The sequence below is a fragment of the Panthera tigris genome, chromosome E1, assembly GCF_018350195.1.
Source record: "Panthera tigris isolate Pti1 chromosome E1, P.tigris_Pti1_mat1.1, whole genome shotgun sequence".
NCBI classification, from domain to species: domain Eukaryota; kingdom Metazoa; phylum Chordata; class Mammalia; order Carnivora; family Felidae; genus Panthera; species Panthera tigris.
In genome coordinates, this window is record NC_056673.1 from 20,697,733 (window position 1) to 20,722,352 (window position 24,620).

General features: G+C 52.2%; 1 protein-coding gene across 1 annotated transcript in view; it reads right to left on the reverse strand.

The window, feature by feature from the left end:
- Positions 1–9,856: 9,856 nt before the first annotated feature.
- ASIC2 (acid sensing ion channel subunit 2) overlaps positions 9,857–24,620 on the reverse strand; it is a 265,906-nt gene continuing 251,142 nt past the window's right edge. Inside the window, exons 4-10 of the mRNA XM_042967847.1 lie at positions 24,022–24,172; positions 21,959–22,015; positions 20,428–20,581; positions 17,699–17,790; positions 14,096–14,175; positions 12,617–12,685; positions 9,857–10,813 (exon numbers count right to left, since the gene is read on the reverse strand). Coding sequence (XP_042823781.1) covers positions 10,712–10,813; positions 12,617–12,685; positions 14,096–14,175; positions 17,699–17,790; positions 20,428–20,581; positions 21,959–22,015; positions 24,022–24,172 — 705 coding nt within the window. The 3' untranslated portion in view covers positions 9,857–10,711. The remainder of the gene's footprint in view (positions 10,814–12,616; positions 12,686–14,095; positions 14,176–17,698; positions 17,791–20,427; positions 20,582–21,958; positions 22,016–24,021; positions 24,173–24,620) is intronic.

A 24,620-nucleotide genomic window follows, 5' to 3' on the forward strand; every position in this document is an offset into this window, starting at 1 on the left:
GTTGAGACTGTAGATTCTTCTGGAAAGGACTCAGAGAACCCTGAAGTTCTCTGCACAGTTGGTGTCTCCCAGGGAGAAGAGATGATTGGGATGTTGACCGCCCCTCCCTACCAACCTGCCATCTCCAAATCCACTGGTCAGCAAACAGCAGAGGGTGTCTGAGTTCCACAGTTGGTGAGGCAGGCCAGTCTCCTGTCCGCTGCTGGCCTCGTGTTGGGTTGCTCACATCGCCAGAGTATTGTTGGCCCTGCCTTGTGTCCCACCTCCCCAGGGGAGCTTTTGACTCCAAGTCAAGGTGATGCTAAAGCTTGAGGGCTACTCACACAAGTGGACAGTGGTGAAGGAGAAAGTCCTTGCTGGGAGTTGGGGGTCTGGGGGATCAATGATGAACGGATACATTCTCATTAAGTCGTAGGGAGATACTGCTCTCTTTTTAGTATCAAAGCAACACTGTGCCTACCGTGTGCCATGCATCACTGAATCTAGACCCTAGAGCAATTATTATGATGGGGATCTCCTTGTTATCCCCATTCTACAGATAAGGAGACAGGAGAGATAAATTTGTACCCAGGTCAATATGATTCCATGTGTGCTCTTAGGTCATTGTACTTTGCAGACAGATGGTTGTTCTGGGTCACCTGAAGTCTGCTCTCTTGCTCATCTGGCTGGAGACCCTTGGCCCATTATCTCTGGATGATTCATACAGTCTATTTCAACTTCACTTTATGTTTCTGCTGCTTGCAATCAGTTGATTGCTCCACTGAGTGCCATTCACTCTGGAGTGGGCAGTGAGGCCCTCGGATAGACGCAAGAGTTGTTAAAAGGACTTGGAGGCTCTAGGCTGGTGTGATGGCCTTGGGGCCTCTCAAAATGGGGCTGGGAAGGGGTCAGGCTTGGACAAAGGATCCTGGAGGCCTGGTGGTGGACCAGGAGCAGGTAGTGATGGAAGAGAAGAATCCGGGAGAGAGCCCTCATCTGTGCATGAGGGGTAAATGGTCTATATTTAACCTGGAAGTTTCAATTTCTAAGTGATGTGCTCAGGTTGAGGACAGTAACCAGGCTATGTCCTGGCATCTCCCTGCTTCCACATCACATTCTCGCCCCACATTCCATTGTTCATTATGTCCAGTCTGTCTTACCTTTTTCTTTAAATTTAAATTTATTTTATTTTACTTTTTTGAGGGGGAGGAGGGGCAGAGAGAGAGGGAGACACAGAATCCAAGGCAGCTCTAGACTCCGAGCTCTCAGCACAGAGCCCAATACAGGGCTCGAACTCACGAACCGCGAGATCATGACCTGAGCCGAAATCAAGAGTCAGACACTTAACCTACTGAGCCACCCAGACGCCCCTCTTTTACCTTTTTAATGTATCTGAAAACTGTCCCTTCTTTCCATCTCAGATACCACTACTTTAAACTCAAGCCCTTGGCACTTTTTTCCTAGGACGACTGCAATGGCCTTGTGAGGATGTCCCTTGCCATCCCGCCTTCTCCCTTCCAGTGAGCTTTCCACCCTGTTACTCCCTTGCATTCTGGCCACAATGACTTTTCTCACCTTCAAGTTAAAGACCAAGTTCCTCGGCTTGGTACACAAGATCTTTCACGAGGCCGGCTCAGCCAACACCTATACATCATCTCTTAATTGTTCAGAAATTTGCTGTGGCTGGTTTGCATCTCTGGCATCCCTGGGTGTAGCATGCTGCCTCATACCTGTCACCAGCCCCTGCCACTCTTCCCCGTCATTACACTCCAGCTGATCAATGCTGTCCTTTGAGGCAATAGGCTTGTTTTCACAGAAGGGCTTTCACACTTGCCCTCTGTCTTCCTGAAATGCCATTTCCTCAGATCTTTGCATGGCTATTCCTTTCTCTTCCACCAGCTCTTGTCTCCATCTCACTTCCTCAGATTGACTTCTCTGACCCCTGTAGCTGAAGGAAACTCCTCTCCCCTCCTGTCACTGTCTTACCTCCGTAGCGTGTATTACTGTCTGAGATGATTTCATGCACGTGTGAATTTATATACCTCATTTTTCAATCTCCTTATACTAGATTGTAAACACCATGAGGGCAGGAGATGGGTCTTTTCCTTCTATTTCCAGCACTTGGAATAGTGGCTGGCACATAGTGGGTTCTCAGTGCATGAATGAACCTGTTGAATGCATGACTGATGCGTGAAAGAATGAATGGTAGGCGGTCAGCTAATGTTTGCTGAATCAGTGAATGAATGAGCCCTGATATCTTTCAAGACAGCAGCAATTCATGCAATGATATTAAGTACCAGCTATGTGTCAGGCCCTAGACATCCCTCAAGATGGACCTGCTGCCCCTCCTGAGCCCCCTTGGGGAGACTTTCTACCTCTCAGGGGGACCACGCTGGCCGCTTTTCATCCAAATGCCACTTAACTTCCCCCTTGGCTATGTCTTGTAGACAGAGTTCAGCATGATTTGGGAAGAGCTGGCACAGTGTTCCCCCTTCCCCCTCTTTTATCCTCGCTGCTTGACCCTGGGAAAATCACTCCACCTCTCTGAGCCTCAGTGTTCCTCAGGGACCAGAAGAGCTGATAAAGGCCACCTTGCAATACTGTGTCGATTGCATAATATAGAGCAGTGTGGCACCTAGTACAGGGCCTGGCACAGCGGGTGGAGGGGGGGGGCGCTAAGAAATAGTGGCCCCTTGTTTGGTTTCCTTGAGCCCTGGGGGTCCACCTGGGGAGGAATGGTAAGCATATGTCCTGCCTGTCTTGGGATCTGGGGCATACCTGGGAAGCCTGTGCCATGTCCTCAACAGTTTGCTAAGACAGAGGAGGAGAAGATGGGAGACTGTGGGAAGGGGAAGCAGAAGGAGAAGGGGAATGGTTTGGACAAGATGGCAGAGATTTCTACAGAAAGCAGGGAGAATGAAGTACATTATTTTCCCTTTTTTTTAGTCCAAGTCAGCTCATTCTTGACTAGTGTGGCTCCAGGAGACTAATGGGACATGGGATTTTCTAGATCTTCTGTGCTGAGTGGGATGAATGCTCCAGAAGATGATTGGCTCCCTAAGGTGCTATCTCTTTTCTACCTGGAGGTACATCTGAAGCAGGCAGAGACTCCTGGCAGCTGAGGGGGATTCTGCCAAGCTCTCTTCTTGAGCTGGGTTCCTGTGCTCTGCCTGGGAGACTCGTCATCTCAGCTGGGTACACCTATTTTCTTTCCACTCCAGGCACTGGCCTGAAGCTTCTAGAGTGGGAGGCTGGCCTAGTCAGATGGGGTCCAGCCCTTACTGAACACCTCCTATGGAGTGGCATATGTGTGACCACTTCCTGTCTATGGCCAACATTACAAACTGAGCACAAGCCTCTCTTCCACAATGTGCCCAGAATGCTTCCTGATGCTTCAGTAGAAACCACTGTCCATGAGTTGGCAGGTAAGAAGGGCGGGGTTTCATCATGTGTCAGGCACCACACTGGTTCTTTCCATAGTTCATCTCATTACCCCCACAGCATGCTTAAGAAGTAGAGATTTTTAGGAGGAAACTGAGTTCCAGAGAAGTTCTAGAGTTTGGCCATGGTAATGCAGTTGGCGGAACTGGGATTCAGATGGAGCCATTGGACCTCAAAGGCTGTGCTTTGTCCTCGGCATGTCAGGTCCCCACAGCTGACCAGCCCATGGACTCTAGCTGGCGGGACTCCTGGGGTTGGGAAGGCACAGTGGAGGGAGGGCAGTGGAGAAACTAGCCCACTCCCATTCATCAGGGTTCTGTCCTTCCCAGATCCCCCAGGTTCTTCTCTGCCTCTAAGCCTGTGCTCTGGTATTTGCCTGTCAGGCAAGGCTTTAGCCAAAACCTGCACCACCTCAACCCTGCAGACACACGGGGTGCACTGTGCCTTGTGCACCTTGGCTGTAGCTCACCGCTCAGATTCTTGCACGCACATCAGTGGCCCGCCTCTGCCCAACTGAATCCTGAGCCCCCGAAGCTGTGTCTTCTTGGTATATGAACCCACAGTGCCTGGCACATAGTGGGCACACAGAAAATGTCCATGGGGTGAGGGATTCTGGACAGAGACCCTGCCTGGCGGTAGGATATCTTCTTCCAACTGTTCCTTGACTTCCTCCAAGACTGGTTGAGTTGGGTATGCTTTGGTGCTCACCAATTGCTTTGTCTTGGCCCTTTTTTTTTCTTTTTGATGCAAAAAGGTGATTTTATTAAAGCACGGGGACAGGACCCATGGGCAGGAAGAGCTGCCTGTCTTGGGCCTATTTTAACTTGGATATAATTCCTTTTGAAAGGACACCACAAAGTCTGAATTCTTCTAAAGACAAATGGCCCATGATGGTGATAAGTTAGCCACATGAGCCACTTCCTTCAGAGGTATGGCGTGGAGAGCAGCTTCAAGGAGAGAAGACATTCAAATTCCCCATCCCAATGCATCACTCACAGGCATTATCAGGGGCTGTTTATTTATTATTATTATTATTATTATTAGTTGTGGTTGTTTTCAAGTAAAAAAAATTTTTTTAATGTCTATTTATTTTTGAGAGAAAGAGAGAGATTGGGGGAGGGCCAGTGAGAAAGAGAGAGGGAGACATAGAATCCAAAGCAGGCTCCAGGCTCTGAGCTGTCAGCACAGAGCCCTACGTGGGGCTCAAACTCACAGACCGCAAGATTGTGACCTGAGCTGAAGTCAGTCTCTTAGCCGACTGGGCCCCCCAGGCCCCCCATTGTTATTTTGTTTTTTAAAGAAAAAACAGCATTACCCTCCTGCTTGGAAATGAATGAGATGTCAACAGTCGTGTGTGTCTGGGGCTCAATAGCCCCCAGAGAACAGAAGGCATGCATTTCCTGCATGTGTACGGTGGGGCCAGTGGTCACGTTCCTTAAGAACCGGGCCACAGGGATGTTTGCAAAGCAAGCTGCAGCTGCTTTCTATGTATGCAGGTCTCCTCAGTCCTCAAAATCATCACATGCATAAAATAATTTTATGAAATCACATCTCAAGGTTCTCTGTTCATATTCATTTTCTGCTCGCTCATTCATTTTGCCATCTGTGGGAACTCATTAGCACACAAGCTGCAGCAGGTGCCAAAGGTTTAAAAAAAATTATGGGGGGAGAAACTTGAAATTGATCAAATCCTACCTATCTTTTCTTTTTCCCTCCTGTAAATTGAAAAATGACAGCCATTATGTCATTTTAGAAGAAGTGTTGGTTGCTCTTTGTGGTGCTGGGATGCTTTTGAGAAGGAAAGGTTGGCCCTTTCTGGACCAGGGAATCTTTCCCTAGCCTCAGGGCATCCCTAGGGGGTCGCAGATGGGCTCCAGGGGTCCATTACCCTCCTATAATAAAACTTATATATCTCAGTGACCATGCATTTTTTTCCCCTGGGGAGAGAGCTCATAGCTTTCATTTTATTTTGAATACAAACAAGATTAAGATTCCATGTTTGACAAGAAGAAAACAGAAAAGAAGAAAAGATAGAAAGTATTTTCCTTAGCCCATTGAAGCCTCATAATTACCCTGAAAACCAGGCATCATTAAATACTTGTTTAAATACCTGACTCCCATTCTCAGCCTGCGCTCATAGACTCTATGACTCCTCTATGATTCTATGACTCATAGACTCCCGCCAAGGGATTATTTGTTTGTTTCCTACCCCCTCTTCTTACATAGAGGGGGAAACTGAGGCCCAGAGAAGTGAAGTAGGTTGTCCAAAGTTAACTTTGGTCGGTTTACTGCAGAAATGGGTTGGAAAGTCAATCCTTGACTCTCTGTAGCCTGTGCCGCTGTTGTTTTGCTCTTGCAGTCAGTGAGCATAGAGTTGGGCAAATGTTAAACTGAATTAGTAAGAGTCTCTCCGCCTCCCGCCTGTCCTCAGGCTGGATTGGTTCCCCCTGACCTGTTTCTTGATCCCCAGTGAACTTCTGGCCCCAAATGCACCCAACCTATTAGTCCTAGGAATATTCAGATGCATGCACGAGATGATTCCATGTGCCAGGAGTCTCCGAGGAATGAAATAAACCAGACTCTGGCTGGGAAATACCATCATAGGCACTGGGAAGTCAGGGGAAAGAGCTGAAGGGCCTTAGTGACAGCATGCCCCTCATTCTTTGCACCTGCCTGTCTCTCAGTGGTCATTGTGGACAGTTTCCCCTTTCCCTTCTTTGCTCAGATTCCCTGGACCTACATTGGTGGTGTCCTTGCTCTAGCGCCCCCCCCCCCCGCCCCCCACGCTTGGCGGGTGCTGTTCTCTCCTCCTTCCATTGCAGAACTTGTAGTCGTCTGTCTACTTGTCAGAATTCCCTGCTCACATGGTAAATCCCTTGGAGGCAAGTGCCTGGCACATACTGGACAGCCAATCAATGGGAGTCACAATCAATAGTGATCCTGTGTTCTTCCTGTGTTTCCCCTTCCCAGCTACGCCAGGAAACTTGTTCTACGCAGCGTGAGGTTGCCCTGGCTGTGAGTGGATCAGGGCGGGCGGCATCCATGGCCTCTCGGAGCCCCCTTTTCTATTCTGTAATGGGGAGCTCATGCACTGCTGTTTTCTGGAGGGCCTCACCTCTGCTTCGAGTTTAACTCTCCAAATCAAATGAAAACCTCTGAGTTTGTGGAGGAAGAGGTCCCAGGTTTCTCCTTGGGTCTCTAGGGTTAGGCAGGCCGAACTGAGCTTCCCCTGAGCGAACACAGGTACCCACCAAGATCACGCCCCTGGGTGGTGTCTACCTCCCCCTTCCGCCTTCCCAGTTCGCCAAGAACCTTTCTCCAGAGACCCTCTGTGAACCTTTCTCACCAGGCGTGCTCATGAAGACTCTTACAAAAATAGCTGCAAGCTGGAAAAAGGAAAATAAAATAACTCTGTTTCTCTCTGCCAAAAACAACAAAGCAACAGTGTGCCCGCAGCCAGCTCAGCCCCTGGCATGGCTGTACTCACAGAACGGCTTATTCCCTTTCCTCTCCCTGACTGCAGCCAACTCCGCTGATTCTATTTCTGAGGTTACGTGCCGTTATTTGATTGATCGATTGATTGATTGATCGATCTGGCCCTTTGAGATCACTGATAATTCTACCTTGTGGTTTGGACTGGTGACTGTTCCAAACGCCTGACCTTCTTCTCATCCTTTGGGCCACTCTTGGAAATGTGCCACAGCCCTAAATCTCTTCTGTCTACCAATTGTCCCCGGGTCTTCACTAAGGAAATTATTACACACATGGCTACTTGTTTGCAATGATAAGAAAAAAAACACCTCGCCCCTCCCAAGAATTCAGGCATACAACTGTGTCTTTGGTTAACCACTGGTTAACAGCAATCAGCAGCTGGCTACTAATTTACTCTTTCGAATTTCCTGTCTCTTTCCCTTTAAACTGGTTCAGCATGCAGGCCTGCTCCAAGATGAACAAAACCAGAATCCCCAAATTGGAAGGGGTGTGTATGTAGGTGAGCCATGAAGCAATCCAAATCCATGAGAATATTCTGTGCTCCATCACAGATTGATCTGAAGTTGTTTTTTTTTTTTTAAAGTAAGCCAGAAATCCAATGAAGCAGTTCAAATTGCAACTTAAGATATAGATTTTTAAAACATTTATGAAACTGTTAAACTGGAACAAGGCAGAAACCTCCAATAGATTCCCAACTCACTGATTAGAAATTTCATTTGTTCCTGTCCCCGATGGGAGCAGCCTGAGGACATTTGCTGTTCCTCTGTATCTGACAGTCTAGGCACCAGTAGGATATTTTCCAGCCTGATGCAGTGAGGCATGTGTTTGTCTAAGGAGAGGGACTTCCACACTCCCTGGGAAAGTCTGGAAAAATGATTACTTTCAGTGCTTCTTTTTTTGTGTCATCTTGGTGGGTCTAGAATGGAATTATGAGCCTGGGAGCTGGGGAGTATAGCTTTGGCATGGCCACTGACTCACTGTGTGACACAAGGCAAGTCCCTCCCCGCCTCTCCCGGGTCTGCTCATTTGTTTTTGTTTTTGTTTTTTTTCAATATATGAAATTTATTGTCAAATTGGTTTCCATTCAACACCCAGTGCTCATCCCAAAAGGTGCCCTCCTCAATACCCATCACCCACCCTCCTCACCCTCCCACCCCTGGGTCTGCTCATTTGGAAAATGAGAGGCATAGTCTATATGGTCCAAAGGGCCTTTGGTAGATAGAATAATGGCCCCCAAAGACGGCCACATCTTAATCCCTGCAACTTGTGAATATATTACTCTACATGGCAAAAGAGACTTTGAAGTGTGTGATTAAGTTAATGACCTTGAGATGGGGACATTATCACAGGTTATCAGGAGGGCCTGATCTAATCACAAGAGTCCCTCTAAAGTGGAAGAGGGAGGCAGGAGAGGGTCTGGGATAGAGGGAGATGTGACCCAGGAGGTCACGGTTGTGTGCTGTAAGGACTCCACCCATCATTGCCAGGTTGGCTGATGGAGGCAGAGGCCACCAGCCACAAAACGTGGGTGGCCTCTGGGAGCTGGAAAAGGTGAAACGGTTTCTCCTCCTGAGCCTCCGGAAGGAAGACAGCCTTGCTGACACTTAGATTTTAGCTCAGGGAGAACTGTGTCCACCTTCTGACCTCCAGAACCCGGAGACAATAAATCTGTGCTTTAAGCCACCGTGTTTGTGGTAACCTGTTACAGCGGCGACAGAAAACTAAAACAGGGCACCTTCCAGCAACCTTGCACTCAGTCCCTAAGGATTAAAGCCCAGCTTTGGCAACAGCCTTGCGCATCCCCGTGCTGAAAGGGTGCTTGGGAGGAGGCATCTCAGGGATGCTGTGTCCCATCTGCCTCCTGGCCACCGCGTGTGTGAGCGTGGCTGGTCTGATTTGTCCCCCCGCGCAGGGGGAGCAGAGCCTCACGTGCCTCAAGTCTGAAGGGGCTTCCAGAGATCCTCTGCGAAGACACGGGTACAGCATTATTTTCATCCTCAAATTAAGGGAACTGAGTCCAGAGAGCACAGCTGCCGAGAGAAGGAGACGGGGCGGGCACTCCTAGCTCCTGCTACCTGGTTCTTCTCATTTGGTCACTGGGGAAATACCTCTTCCTTGTGCTCGTGGATTGGGCAGGGGAGAGGCGGGGAGAGGGAGGATGATGGTGAGAGACTGGAAGGTAGAGCAAGGGCCAGGCAGTGTTTTCTGCGCATCTGTGCATGAGGAGGAAGGCGCCAACCATATGAGGCTTTAGGGGAGACCTTGAGTTGGTAGTGATGGGGGAGTGGGGAAAGGGAAAGTTAGGCTACAGGCACCGTCCCCTTGGAATTAACATGATGCCATGAAGACACAGATTCTGCCTGGACAGGAAGCTCTCTCTTGCTGCAGCAGGCACCTCCCCACTAGGCACTTCCACCCTCTGATCCTGCCTGGACATCCTCTCAGCAGTAGCGGGAGTGAGGTGGAAAGCCAGTGTGGCCTCTGCAGGGACAAGGAGGTCTGTTTGATGGGGATGAGGAGGTGGGGTGCAGAGAGCCTCCGGAAAGGCTGGCGTGTGGGAGGGAGGCCAGCCCGACTTCACAGACAGGGGAGAGGAGTCAGGACCGAAGTGTAGAGGGACGGGAAGGCCTCCTTCATGGTTCTTAGGTCTGGGCAGTGTTCTCTTCGAGCCACATGCCTATGGTCCAGGGCAGTGTCGTTCAGACCGCAGGCTGTGACCCATCAGTGGTCATGAGATCATTTAAAGGTTGCGATCAATAGTGTTCAGAGACTTAGAATAGAATGTAAGTGCATACCCTCCATACACTTTGTAAAGGTAAGCGTGGTTGCAGGAGACTTTCCATGGCTATAATCTGTGGGTTTTAACCCGGCAGGCCTGGCCCTTCCCAAAGGCTTTGGGGAGCGAGACCTTAGTAATGGGGGGAAAGCAGCATCGACTCGGCTGTTTCCACAAGACCAGCTTTTAATATGACCGTGACCGGAAGCACGAATAAATAAACGCCAGAGAAAATGGAGAAACCAAATCAAACCAAACCTCAGAACATCAAAACCGAAATCTGGAGAATGAAACAAAACAAAACGGATCTCTGACAGACAGACAAAACAAGCCCCCCACCCCCAGAGAAACAGAATTGGACTGTACAAGCCGGGTCACGAGGACAGCAGGATGACGCAGGTCCCCTGGATGAGCGCTGGAGTTGCCCAGGCCGCCCTGCCTCCACCAGGCGCTGGGACGGGGGTGGGAGTGGCCCCGGTCAGCCCACAGGCCGGCTCGGGAAAAGGGGTTTGTGGGCAGGTTAAGAACCTTCACAAACTACACAGGGACCGGACGTGGCTGAGAGTTCTGAGCTTTTCCTCTTGACCGTGCCGTCGCGATTCCAGCGTGGCCACGGAGTGGCTCTGGGGCTGGATCCTGGTCCCACTGCAGGACTGCAGAGTGGCCGGCGGAAAGCGCACGGAGGAGAGTCATGAACAGAGACGGACGAGGGGGTGGCGCCGCGAGCAGTCTCAGCATGCAGGTGCTTTATACATCTGGCAGTGAGATGTGATGGCAGGTTGGTTCTCGGACAGTTCCAGAGTGTGACTCTTTTCTCCTAAGAGGGACGCACGGCGGGGCCCGAGGACGCGTCGTGTCAGACGTGGCCACAGCGAGGTTTTGGCAGATAGTTTGCTATGTGTGCATAGGGGGCTCTTGCTTCCTTCTGTCATCAGGGGCCATCCCACCTGAGCCTGCTGTCCCCTGTCCTGGGTCGTGGGCCTCAAGGTCTGTTTGGGAGGGTGCCGGGTGGTCCATGGGCTGTCAGCAGGCAATCTCCTCCAAGGTCCCCAGGGCCGTCTGCAGGGGCACATTCACAGTGTGGCTGATGGTTTCAGAGTGGTTTGGCATCGTGTCACAAGTGCTCTGGAGGCAAGGAGATAGGGGGTGCTGATATTCATTCTGCAAAATGTTGTCATGATGCCCCTGGCAGCCCAGCCTAGGCCCTGGGAACTGTGGCCCCTGCTTGTGGGCTCTCCCAGGGCACCACGGCCCCTGCCCCAGACATCTCAGGGGCTGGCTTGCTGTCGCGGGGCCCGAGGCTGGAGGGGCCTCGCTGCCTTCAGGATCCTCACCATTGCCCACTTAGGTGCCCCCAGGGTGAGGGCCGGGTGCCCTGGTGATGGGGTTCAGCAGCTGCCCCGATGTGTCACCCAAAGCTACATCTGAGTGTTCTCTAGCTCCGAGGCAGGAGCATGTCCCCTCCTGTCCTCCTCCTGGGGTCCCCCCCTTGAGGCCTTTCTGTGGAGGACCAGGCTGGGGGCACGGGGTGCCAATTGCTGAGGCCTAGGAGGAAGTGGGGAGGCTCCCAACCAGCCAGAACCAGAGTAGTCATGGCTCCCCAGTGGACCTTTAGGGTTAGGCTGGCCCCTGGCAGTCTCGGGTCCCTGGACAGGGTGGGGCTGGGGGGCCTTGAGCTTTCCCAGTGACTCCCATGCCGCGGAGGGCTGGAGGCTGGGAGGGATGGGAGCAGAGAGATAGCGGCCAGGAGGCTGTGCCAAGAGTGTGGGGGAGATCTGATGAGGACAGGGCTGCAGTGGGGGGAGGTGACAGAGGCTGAGCACTTACTGTAAATTAGGCACTGCTGACTGCTTTACAGGCATGGTCCCACTTAATGCAAATGACAAGTCCCTGAGGTGCCTGTGACTGGACAGGTGCTCAGGGAGGTAACCCACCTGCCCTCAGGCACTGAGCTGGGAAGCAGGGACCTGAGTGCAGATCCCCGGCCCCTTCCACGCTGCCTTCCCCTCAACAGACGCTGGCTTTTATTCAACAGAGGCTGCAGGGGCCCGGGAGAACCTAAGCAGAGATTTTTTGCCCGGGAGATGGGTAGAGACATGGCGTCTGGAGCAGAAATGGGGGCCTCCTGGGGGGAAGGGGCTGGGATCACTTTGGATTTGCTGACTCCAGGGGGGTGGTGGCTGCCTCACGGGCCTGGCATTCTCAGGGCGAAGTCTCAACCGGGAAAAGCCAGAGATACCTGTACCAGGCAGCTGAGGCCAGAGCCCAGGAGCAGACTGAGTTTGGGAAGGAGAGCACACGGCCATAAGAGGTGGGGCCTCGCTGGCCGCTCAAGGGAAGAGAGGCAGAGTAGGACGGCGGTCAGGGGGGCTCTGCGTCCGGCTCTGCCATTCATCGCCTGGGTGACCTTGACCTTTTAGGCCTCAACTGCCTCAAATACAAAATGGAGAGAACAGACCTTTCTCCAGGGTAACCGCACAGCTGAAATGACAAGGTACGCTTACGGCCTGCAGCTTGGAGCCTGACGCGTACTTGGCATGCACTAGGAGGCGGTTACGTGGGTAACAACCTCGCGGGGCCCCAAGCTCCGCGTCCCCTTCCAAAGGAGTAAAGCACCAGTGACGTCCTCACTTGCACCTTGACACCCTGAGAGTAAGGGAGCGGAGCCTCCCTGCTTCCCCCAAGGCACGAGATGAGAGCTGTAAGGCTCCAGCCCTGGAGAAGCTAGACTGGGCCAGGTATCAGCTACAGCCATGGCTTGCTATCAGGCTCTGGATGGGTGTCGGAGAAAGCCCCGGGCTCCGTGGGAGTGTCCTTGGACAACCTGAGTTAAGGCGTGTCTCCCCCGCCCAGGCCCTGACATCTGGTCTCATGCAGCCCCACAAAAGCAGAAAACAGAGCCACCTAGAGCACACAGGCTGCTCTTACCACATTCTCGTCGTGGCTCCCTTCGTCCTCTTCTTTACCAAGCAAGTCTAAGAGCTTCTCTTTGATCAGCTGCAAGAAAATCAGGACAGGGTTGGTCAGGGAGAGCAACCAGCTCTGGGAGCCCCTGCCCAATCTTTTGGCTGAAGCGAGGTTTTGGTGCAGGAGGTAGATACTGGAGGAGGTCACAGGAAGCCCCTTCTGGCACGGGGACCGTTTTCTCTTGTGGAAGGAGCGTGTGGATGAGCAGCCTGGGCTGAGGCTGGGCCTGGGGGAGGAGATTACCAATCACTTTCCAGGCCTGAGAGCCCCACTGTTCGTAAGACCGGGGCCCCCCCCTGAGTTCATAACATTCGATTCCTAGCAACAAGGGGCAGTTACTAAACATGTTACTTGGCAGGATGCAATTTCCGTAACTTTATAACAACTCTTCCCAAAAATTAATAAGCAAAGCAGAATGAGATCTGGCTGTGAGTGACTTGGGTTTGGGGAACAAGGTCACCATGCCGGGAGGGGGAATGTGGCACTCCAGAGGACCCTGGTCCCCGGGGTCCTCCAGCTCCCCACAATGGTCCCCAGGGGCCTTTGGCCAAGGACGGCCCTCTCTGGGAGGCAGAACACTGCTGTGCCGGCTCTTCTTGCTGGAGCGAAACTCTGGTGGCCCTGGGGACACTGAGGAACCCCCTTAGGAATTCTGGAGACACTGGAGCCAGCCCAGCTCTGGAGGACGCAGGGGAGACAGGGTGGGAAGGGAAGGCTGAGGAGCAAAGGAATTCTCAGAGCCAGAAGCCGCTGTCTATTGTTTGAGATGCTTTCAGAGGCTCTGTTCCAGCTGCCTTTTGAGGGGACATCTCTGGCTGTGAACAGCCAGAAATGGCCTGTGTGTCTTTGTTCCTGCTTCCTCAGAATTGATGAAGTTGTCAGGAAATGCCGCTTCTCTAAGCCTGCCTGTACCAGGATAGGCACTACTCAGGTGACGGGCCACCCAGAGGGCCCATGTGTGCATGCATGTGTGTGTGTGTGTGTGTCTGCTGGGTGAACGTAGTATATATGTGTGCGCGTGTATTTACGAGTGGTACCAGGGTGTGTGAGTGGTGTATGTGTGGGGGGTATGCGTGTGCATGTGCTGTGAGTATGTGGGTGCAGACACACACACATATGAAGCGCCACAGCTGGTCTTGCGTGGGAGGGGCTCAGAGCTGGCCTCAGTTCTGGCTCTTCTCCTTCTCGATGCTTCCTCTCCCTTCCTGCAAGTGTGGACAGCCCACGGATCTCCCAGCTGCCTGGGGATAGGACTGTGGCTTCTGTCTCTCTTGGACCCACCCCCTCCTCCCTGCCTAGGACTTGGTGATAGACAGTATTTGCGGACAGGGAGGAGAAAGTGGGTTCTGGGTGGAAAGAGGCCACCCTCTCCCCCATGCATCAGGGTAGGATGAGAGTATCAGCATACGGTCATTTCCCCATGAACAACCCCAGTCTTACCTCGTAAATATAATCAAAGAGCTCTAGTATTGTAAGGATACTAGCACCAATAAACAGTCCCATCTGACCACCAATATCACCTGGAGAGAGAGAAAAGATCAAAGATTTGGCTTTACTCATAGCCCTTCTAGGAAGGAGTGAACAAAGAACTCAGAAACCAGACCTCCCTCCACAGGGAGCCTGGGCCTTAGGTAGGTCAGGCCCTGGACAACTCCCTCCCTCATTGCACAGCACCCAGTGTGGATGGGAATTAACCCAAATGTTTACTGGAGGGCCTACTGTAAGACCTCACAGGCTAATGGGCTTATTCAATTACCTTCAGAACCACACTCAAAGCCTCACTTTGTCTCTGGGCTGGGAATAGAGACAAGAAGTGTGTGGTCTTGGCCTGGGGACAGGGCAATGGAGCCCAAGACTCATGTGTCAGGTGCCTTGGGCGTGGGTCTCAGAAACAATGGCACAAGAGACCTTCCTACCCTCCCAATCATGAAGAGTCCCACAGGGCCAACTCAGGGCACCTCTCACCTTTGGGATAAGGTCATAGGAAGCATCCCCCTAACTCCCCCACCTGAAAGTAAATGCTCAATTTGGTCTTTTCCTAGAGTAGATGTTCTTGCTGGGGGGGGGTATATAGGCCCCATTGACCAAAGTGTTTCTTGACTGGTCTTCAGGTCCCCCCCAGTGTAGATACCTGGACATGCCCCAAGTCTATAAAATCAGAATCTCTGATTCTGGGGTCTCGAAGTCAGGATTCTTAAATTCCCAGGGGATTCTCCAACCCACCAGCGTCTGAGAACAACTCTCCTGTGCGAGTTGCGGACAGTTGGAGACCCTTTGGAAATGAATGCAAAACATTACATGGGTGTACCTGGGCATTTGTAGTGGGAGAGTCCCTATTTGAGAAGCTATTATCAGATCCCCAAGGGTCCCCCCAAAAGTCCAAATGCTTGGCTCTGGAAGTCAGCGTGGTCGAACAGAGGGCTCAGAGTATCTGCGTTTGGAGAGCGGCCACCAGCCTGCTGTGTGGTTTTGATAACCCCTGACCTTCTCAGTAGCTTTGCCTTCAAAGGACATTTGGTGGTGGAGGGGAGTGGAGGAGAGAACTGTGAGGTTCTTGCCAGCTGGAGCTTCTGAGACCGTTAGCTGCTGGGCTGGGCGGGGAGAGTGCTGGGAAAGGGGGTGCACTGGGCTGACCTCGTGGTCTGAGAACTTTCTGTTGGCCACATCTACCCTCTCTGATTACAATCCCTGATTATGGCTGAGTGGGGTCCGACAACCACAGTCCCAGGTGAGTAGGCAGAGAGGGCGGGAAGGGGGGTCTTCCTGGGTGGGCTTGGAGCTGGGCTCCAACGGTTCCCCTCACTCCTCTCCCCCCTGCCCTCTCTGATGCTCTTCGTGGGGACATTACTGGGGAGTGGGTTCTTACAGGTGTTCATGTCAGATGTGAGGTGCGTGTTTGCACGTGTGTGCAGTATGTGTGAGTGTGGGTTATGTGCCAGGGTGCTTTGCGTGTGCACATGCTTGTTTAGTAGAAGAAGCATGTCTGGCTGTCGATGGCTTCACGCAGGTGGCTATTTACGTCTAGGGTGGGGACCCTGAGTGTGTCTAAGTGTGCGTGAGTGTGGCTTTGTGGGGGTGGGCATAGTGCGTCTGAGTGTGCGGAACCTGTGTGAGCATGTGTGTGCGTACAGACAGGTGTGTGTGATGAGTCTGTGGGTCTGTGCCACCGTGCACCGGTGTGCGTGGCTCAGCATAGTGTGCGTGTGTGTGTGCGCTTTGGGGCGGGGTGTGCTGTGTGTGGATGAGTGCCTGTGCAGTGTGCGCTGGGGTGAGGGCGGGCTGCGCAGCAGTGAGGGAAGGGCCCAACGGGCTTGGGGACTGAGTGCTTGCGAGCGGCACGCACTCTTGTCACGGGAGGCACAGATGGCAGCATGATTTCTCAGCAGGCTATTCTGGGTGGGAACAAGATGCTGGGAACATCTCATCCTCATATCAGATGCAGAGATGAGCTATCCTTTCTGACAGATTCAGAGCTCAGGCCCTTCTCAGTGTGTGTGTGTGTGTGTGTGTGTGTGTGTGTGTAAGACAGAGAGAGAGTGAGAGCGAGAGCAAGAGAGAGAGAGAGCGAGCTGTGAGCCTATATGGGGGGATGGGGAGAGCCCTGTCTTGAGTTCTCTTTAGGAAATGAAGGAGAGGGATGTCTGGGTGGCTCGTTGGTTAAGTGTCAGACTGTTGATCTCGGCTCAGGTCGTGATCTCAGTTTGTGAGTTTGAACCCCGCATTGGGCTCTGCGCTGATGGCGTGGAGCCTGCTTGGGATTCTGTCTCTCCTTCTCTCTGCCCCTCCCCCGCTTGTACGCACACTTTCTCTTTCTCTCTCAAAAAAAGAAAAAAAAGAAATGAGGTGACAGAGGCAGGGTGAGTGGGTCTACATGTCTAGAGCATGACCTCTACCTCTGGCCCAGGACATTAGAGTCTTGGCTTAGTCCCTTTTGGCCGCAACAGTGTCTGAGACCCAAATGACAGCCACCTTAACCCAACTGGGTCCCAGCTGTGGCCCAGTCCCCAGTCGCCTGGGAGAGGTGCAGAAATGCTCACATGGTGCCTGGAATCACCAGCGGGGGCCCTGGGTCTCTGGCATGGTGACTGTCCAGGTACCAGAAACTAGTCTTTATGGACCTTCTGTGGGCTGAGGCTTTACCCCTGCTAACCATCACAATGAACTCATCAAGCAGCTTTATTAGACCCATTTCACAGATGAGGGGCCTGACGTCCAGTAAGTGAGGCCACTTGCCCACATTCTCGGAGCTGGTATGCAGTAGTCTTTGACTCTGAACCTCTATACTTCCCTCTACACCTGCCACCCACCTCCCTCAGGATACCACTCTCTGTCCAACTCACAGGGACAACAGCGGCTAATTCTCCTTGTAGGGACAGCATCATGTCCTCTCTTGAGAGTGAGCTGGAGTTGGGAGAAGGACCCAAGGCACAGGTCTTTCAACTGACCACCCCTGGGGGTTTTGTGAGTTTGGCGGGGGGGCAGGGTTGAACAGAACTCCCTGCATCCGTTATTTGGCGGTGCAGCCAGGGGAGCTGATGTGAACTCGAGTGGGGGCGGCAGTCAGGTTTGTAGACATCTGGGGATGTGTGACCCTTCTTTTGTGTTTGACAAAGGACTCTCAATCCAGGGGCGACATCTGGCCCCAGTGCTGCCATGTTGCTTTCCAGTCCTACACTCACACTCACTGCCTGGGGACCACCCAAAGCTCAGCCTTCCCTCCATTGGACAGCTCTTTTCCCGCTGCGGCCCCGGGACTGTCACTCCAGCCTGGGGGCAGAAGACCACAGAGTCCAACGGGGCAGCCCTGGGAAGGCCCTCAGAGACCTTTCAGCTCACTTGCATCATTGTGTCAATGGGGAAGCTGAGGCTTAAATTGGGGCATGAGCTGAGCCTAAAACCTCCGCCACACCGGAGGCCTTCCCATTCTGGGACAGAGGGCGTAATTAGCACATTGAGAGTGCTGTCTGCCTGCCTACCCCCTGCCCACTCCCCCTCACTCCCCACCATGACGTGTGGAAATTTGTGCAACAGACACCGACATACCGAGTAAGGCAGCAACTTCATATGCCTTCTTCTGTTCAATCGTCTCATAATTGAGCGCTTCAAAAAATATATCCAGAACGAGGATGTTCTCTCTGCAGAGGGAATATCCAGTACCATACACGGTGAGGACCGTCGGGATCCACGCAGGCCATCCAACCCAGCTTTCCCATTGACAGAGGGAGAGGCTGAGGCCCAGGAAAGTGAAACGACCAGCCCAAAGTTAGAGCTGGTCAGCGACAGAGCTGACCTTGGAACCAAGAGCCCTGACCCCCAGCCCAGTGCTCTGGAGGCACATATCAGCTGTCCCTCTTTGGGACAGCTTTCCATGAGTCCAACCTGGCCTCCAGGTCTCTGGGCCCCCCACAGGGTCTTCCTGGCTCCCCACCTGCAGGTGAGTTCAGCACTCTCTTGACAAGCTCCTCACTCTCTTGCCTTGCTTGCCCCAGCTGACCTCCCGGGTGGCCTCTACCCACTCCCGAGAGCCCCCCGCCATGCTCCTACTTGGATTTATAACAAGGTTGTCCTAGTGGGACGCCCATGCGCTCACACTGCCAAATCAGCTGCCAGGCTCAGGGAGGAACAAATCTATATCTGGCCGGGGGGTTCCCTTTTCCTCTTTTAGGCAGGTGTGTTAACAAGACGCATCTTGGCAGGAAAAGTCATCGCTGCTGGCAGAACGTCGGCTCAGCAGCAGGGCCTGGCACCTCCTTTTCTCCATCTCCTGCGACGCTGGTCACAGTGGCCTCGGTGCCCCTTGTTTGCAACCGGCTGAGCCAGAGCTGCCCCGGGATGGGCTCTGGTGGCCGTGTGGCAGGAGGGAGCAGCTGGTGAGAGAGAAGCAAATCCTCCTCTTCATGCAGGGCTCCCCGAGGCGCCGTTCAAAGTAAGTGTCACCATCGCTTGCCTGGGTGATGACAACTGCCTCCTACCAGGCCGCCTCCCTTTCTTCTGGCTTCCCTTCTGTCCTCCACACTGCCCCCTGAAAGATCTTTCTAAAACTGCTAGAAAACATCACAGTTCAGGGACGCCTGGGTGACTCCTTTGGTTGAGCGGCTGACTCTTGGTTTCGGCTCAGGTCATGATCTCACGGTGTATGAGTTTGAGCCCTGAGTCAGGCTCTGTGCTGACAGTGCGGAGCCTGCTTGGGGCTCTCTCTCTCTCTCTCTCTCTCTCTCCCTCTCTCTGCCCCTCCCCTGCGTGTGCTCTCTCAAAATAAATAAATAAAACGTTAAAAATAATTACATTTCAGTTTCTCTGTCACCCAGGCTACATTTAAAATGCTCACTAGCCACATGCGGTTAGTGGCTCCCTTGTTGGTCCTCGGAGATACACAATCTGTGCATCTGCCGTCATGGCAGAAAGTTCTGTTGCAGAGCAGTGGTCTAAAATACACGGTTGAGGCTGTCACCTACTTGAAGCTCGTCAGAGGCCCCCTCCTCTTTTTGGATAAAATCCACTCCCTGTCCCCCAGGGAGACGAGGCCCTCTTGCTCTGACACATCCACCTGTCCCAGCTCCCTCTGGCCATTCTCTTGTCTGCCCTGTGCCTGGGACACCTCTGCTCCCATGACTTCCATTCATTTACTCTGTTAAAAGACATTTTTTTGAATGCCAGCTCTGTGCCAGACCCTCCACAGCAGCGAACACAAGGAAAGGCTGCAGCCTTCAGGGGGCTTTCCGTCTAGTGGGGCACACACACACGAGAACATGGAAATGACACCCTTAGGTGAATGCCACAAAGGAAAACACCAGAGTGCTTGGACAGAGATTGAAGAGGAGGAGAACTAATTTAGCTGTTTGAGATGACCTTGAAATGGAGACCTGCACAATGAGGAACCAGGTGGGTAAAGTGCGAGAGGAAAAGCATTCTGGGTGGAGGGAATGAAATGTGCAAGCCTGCCTGGAAAACTCCTACACATCCTCTTAAACAAGATCTCTGAAGCTGGGGCATGTGACTGGCTCAGCACATTAAGCTTCCGACTCCTTTGTTTAAATTTTTTTTTATGTTTTTATTTTATTTTTGAGAGAGAGAGAGAGAGAGAGGGAGGGAGGGAGACAGAGTGCGAGTGGGGGAGGGGCAGAGAGAGAGGGAGACACAGAATCTGAAGCAGGCTCCAGGCTCTGAGCTGTCAGCAGAGTGGAACTCATGGGCCACGAGACCATGACCTGAGCTGAAGTTGGACACTTAACCAACTGAGCCACCCAGGCGCCCCCAAGCTTCTGACTCTTGACTTCCGCTCAGGTCATGATCTCACAGTTGGGGAATTCAAACCCCACATCAGATTCCATGACTCTGACAGCACGGAACCTGCTTGATAGTCTGTCTCTCCCTCTCTCTCTCTCTCTGCCCCTCTCCCGCTCGCTTTCTCTGTCTCTCTCTCTCTCAAAATAAAGAAATAAACTTTAAAAAAGTCTCTGAAGCTTTCCTTGAGGGCAACCCCATGTGAGGTGCAGTCAACCAGCCTCCCTTCCTGCCTGTATCAGCCTGTAAAGCATTCAGACGTTCGCTCCTCTCTCAAGACTGTAAGCTCCTTAAAGGCTGGGGGAGGGGCTGCTTCTTAATCATCTTTGTCTTCACTTTCTGAGTCCTAAACACAGAGCTTGGCACACGGCCGAGGGTCAGTTCACTTCTGCCAAACGGAGCTTCCCTCTGCCCTCCTCCTCGACTGCCCCCAGTTTCTCCTGGGTCCATCCCTTCTCCCTCTGCCTACCGGTGCCCACTGAGCTTACGAGATATATTTTTCTGATTTGTTGAATTTCTTCTCGAGGTACTTGGCTGACGTCTTGCTGGGGATCTTCACCATGGACAGCTCTTTGTTGTAGCGGGTCAGGTTGCAGGGTGTCCTGCAGAGACAGTAATTACTGTCCTTCTCCGCCAGCAGACCTGCGGGGGAGAGGGGGGGCGGGGCTTAGTCAGCTGTGGGGGCGGGGCCCCCGGGTTCCAGCCGCTGGGGAGGTGGGGGCGCGGAAGCTGGGAGGAGGGGCCATCCCCGGGAAGTGAGGGGCGGGCCTGCGGAGATTAGGGGAGCTGGGCTTTGGCTATAGATTGGTGAGGGTGTGAGCGCTCTTGAAAAGTGCCCACTCTGTGTTTCCCTTGGTCCTGTTCTCCTTCCACTTCCTTTATTATTATGTTGTCCTTTAAAAATTGTTGAAAGGCGCCACTTTTGGAGAATGGGTTCCACAGGAGTCCTGGCCCCTTCAGCTTCCCAGAGCCTTCTCTGCTCCTAGCCTCAGTGTTCTCATCCACAAAGTGGGCCTCCCGTCACGGGCAAACATGAGAGAACATTTAATCTAAAATCCAGGGCTCAATGGTATTCCCTCTGAGGCTCCTTCCTAGCCAGAGCCTGCCTCCGGTGCCTGCTGGGGTAGGGTGCAGGCAAAGATTCTCAGTTCCTGTCCCTAGAAGCAACCTCCCGCATCTTTTCTGCTCCTGTCTTCCACTTAGGAAGGGGTGGCTAAAGATATCACTTCCTTCCCTCTGTCTCTCTGATCATGGCAGTGTTACCCATGGGATTCCATACTCCAAGGAGAGATGTCTTTGTGCACATCTTTCACTCTTCTCTAAGGCCGGCGCCTCCCCCCACAATCAGTCCTTCTGGAAGCATCTGGACACAGGAGTCCAGAGCTGTCCTAGCTTAGCTCCAGCAAGTGCAGCTGCTGAACGAACTTGAGTCCCTATGATTTAAACATGCTCTCTGCTCGTCTTGATCATAGACCACTTCCCAGGTGCAGAGAGAGGCAGGCAGGTGGAGTGAGTCTAGCTTTGGGGTTGTGGCTTGTTTGTGGGATCTCCTGCACCTGAAGTTTTCTAGTGGGGGAATCCAGCAGTTATTCCAACCCACGAGCACCCAGCCAGAGGAGGAGGAGGGGGAAATGCACAGCGGCTGCCCCTTCCCCCCTCCCCTACCTCCTTCGGTGCCCACCCGGATGTCTACTGTTCATTCATCCTCTCTCCATCTCTGTCCCTTCCTCTGTGCTCCCCAGTGCTCTCCATTCCCCTGAAACCCACCCCTTCTCTACCGCACCTCTCTACTTCCTCTCACTCCCCCAGTGCCTTGCCAGCCCTCATCCGCCTGCATCAGTTTCCTCCCCTTTCTCTCTCCTGCCTCCTCTCCACCTTCCTCTCCAGCTCCTACAGTGCCGCAGCCCCAGCCAGCCTCTCCTCCCCCTCCGGTGCCCCTTCTGCCCTATCTCTCCCACACCCAGGACACCTCTGAGGTCTCAAGCTCAGCTCCCACTCCCTTTGTCCCCCAGTACTGACCTAGGGCAGGCTCTGCGCACTCCTTGTGCTGCTCAGGAGTACAGAAAGGGGCATCCCCTGCAAAGAAGAGACACAAGGAGACGTACTCAGGCAGCAACCCCTCCCTCCTGGGCTGGGGAAAGGGAATGCATCCTGCAACCGGGGAGGAGCAGCAGTCCCCCGGCAGTCAGAAGGGAATCACCCATAAGAGCTGGGGGCAAGTGGGGGCGCAGTGTTACCCAGAGCCAGGGGATTAGGTCTGCTCTGCTCTGGGAGCTTGGGCAGGTGAATATAGGGTCTGCCTAGCTAACTTCTCCCAGATTGCTGCGCTGGCCCAACTAGCTCAGGTGGGTGACAGGTGAGAAAGCCTTGGTGGCTGAAAGTAGAGACTGGCAGAAAGCACCTCTACCTCCAGGCACACATCTTCGCCTTTAACTCACACGGGTACCTCCGGAAATAGGAAATACTGTGTCTGTTTCACCCCTGAGAGTCTTGAGGTTAAAGTATCCTGCCTTTCCAGGACATCAGAGCTAGCAGTGATGGAGGTGGGTTTTGAATACACTGGTCTGACCAGTCTGACTCCCAGGCCAGGGCCACACCTCTGCTGTCTGTGAACAAGCCCCACTTTGTAAGTTTCTTGCCCTTAATTCGGTAACAGAGATGCCAGTAAGAATGTCATGGGTAGAACGGTTAAAACCTCTACTGCTTGCTTTTGGCTCAGGTTCCATGGGGGAACCTTACTGGCTGGTGATCCAGTCTGAGCATCAGGCAGGTAACATTCACCAGTGCTGTATCCTTCTCTATGGTCTCTCAGTAGAAATCCAGACACCACCCCCCCCCCCCAAACCCGGGCCTGGCCTTTTTTTTTCCGGGTGCTAAAATTAAACCTACCACAATGTCCTTTCCTTACTATTTCCCTAAACACCCTTTTCAAGAGCTGAGAGCTGGTATGCTTCCTTCTTTCCAACAATAACAATGTAACTGGCATTTCTCTTTTTGTTCTGTCTTCTGGGAAGCTCAGAGGCAATTTTAAAGATCAACAATTATACAATTAGATTTCTAGAAAAAATTACTGATTACTGATGAAATAGAGTTTAGCTATAAGCTAAATCTGAGCATTGGTTATAAAAGAAAACATTTGATAATGAACTAAATGTCTGATATAAGGATTTAGTTAAATAAACTTAAAGTATGATATGACCATGAAGTAGTAGCCATTGAATAGGATAGCAAAGTTCCCAACACATAGTAGATCATCAATCAATACTGCTTTTTGTTCCTCTCTGCATGTGCCAATAAAATGACCACTGACTTTTGCACTTTTCTATTTTAGCCTAATTTTATCCTCCTAACAACTAATGATTGTATTTTAGAGATAATGAAGGTAAGAACAGAGAGATTTAGTAACTTGGGCCAGGTCACACAGCAGATAAGTGGAGGAATATGAATTAGAAGCCAAGGTCCCTTCCTCCCAGCTTGTCATCCTTTCTTCTCTGCTGCGAAACCAAACTCTTCATGCTTGAATTAGCCCTCACGCCATGCCCCCTCCCCTGCACCCCCACCCCACCCCTCGTGCTCCTGCCTCTGATTAGCCGACTACCTCTAATAAGATGGCTACATGCATTGTTAGTCTGACACCAGAAATATCAGCCCATGCGCATCTATTTGCCAGCTGAGGGACTTTTGCCTCATCTGAAAGAGTGCTAGACATTTGGATGCAAGAAGGAAACCATCTGGATGAAAGCAACAGACACCTGGATGTTTGAACAGGTGCCACACCGGGATTCAAGAATTGCAAGGGCTCCAATACCTGGACACTGAACCCTAGGAGGTAAGAGCAGCAAACAATTAACAAACACGTTGAGCACTGGCAGGAGCATTCTTTAAACATCTGGACACTTCTGGACACCAGGATGCTGCCCTGGTTGCTACACTGGTTGTTTCCATCTGCTGTCCACGTGTTTGGGACCAAGTACTAGCCTTTCCCAGAACAGCATCCCTGTGGGTCCTCATGGAATGGGTACAGTGGTTCCCGCTAGGGTGAGAAGTGCACAGAAGGTCTCAGGCTGTCCCTTGGCACTGACCTGGCATGTGCACCATACGACAGTTGCAATTCTCCACGATGTAGCGCGTCTCACAGTCGATCCGACAGGCGGTGATGCTGTAAACAGGAAAGAAGTCGAGTCCCATCTCTGAGGATCGGCACTCACCCCACGGTGGGGGCAGGTATGTGAGCTGCAAGACAGGAAGGTGAGGGCAGCAGTCAGCCCTGGAGGTTCAGCATCGACAGCCTTAATAGCGCATTCACTTACTTATTCAATCAACAAACGATTATTGACCATCTGCTACAGGACAATCTAGCTCCATTGACCTCATAGGCTTTCCACGTCTGCCTCCAATACTCATTTTCCTGTCTCGTATAACCTTCCCATAAAGGCCAATCTCGAAGTCTCTTACATTTGCCATGTGTCTTTCTACCTCCATACTTTGTCATCTCCAAACTCTTGGAATGACCTAACTAAATTCTACCTTCTTGGCTGGGAACATTGGGACCCCAAATCCAGACTTGGGGGCCAGAAACTTCAGAGGGTCCAGGAAGAAATGGCATAATCAATGTTATTTATGATCTGTGGCCCAGACTAGATCATTCCTCCAGTGTCATGCTATGGATGAACTCCTTTGG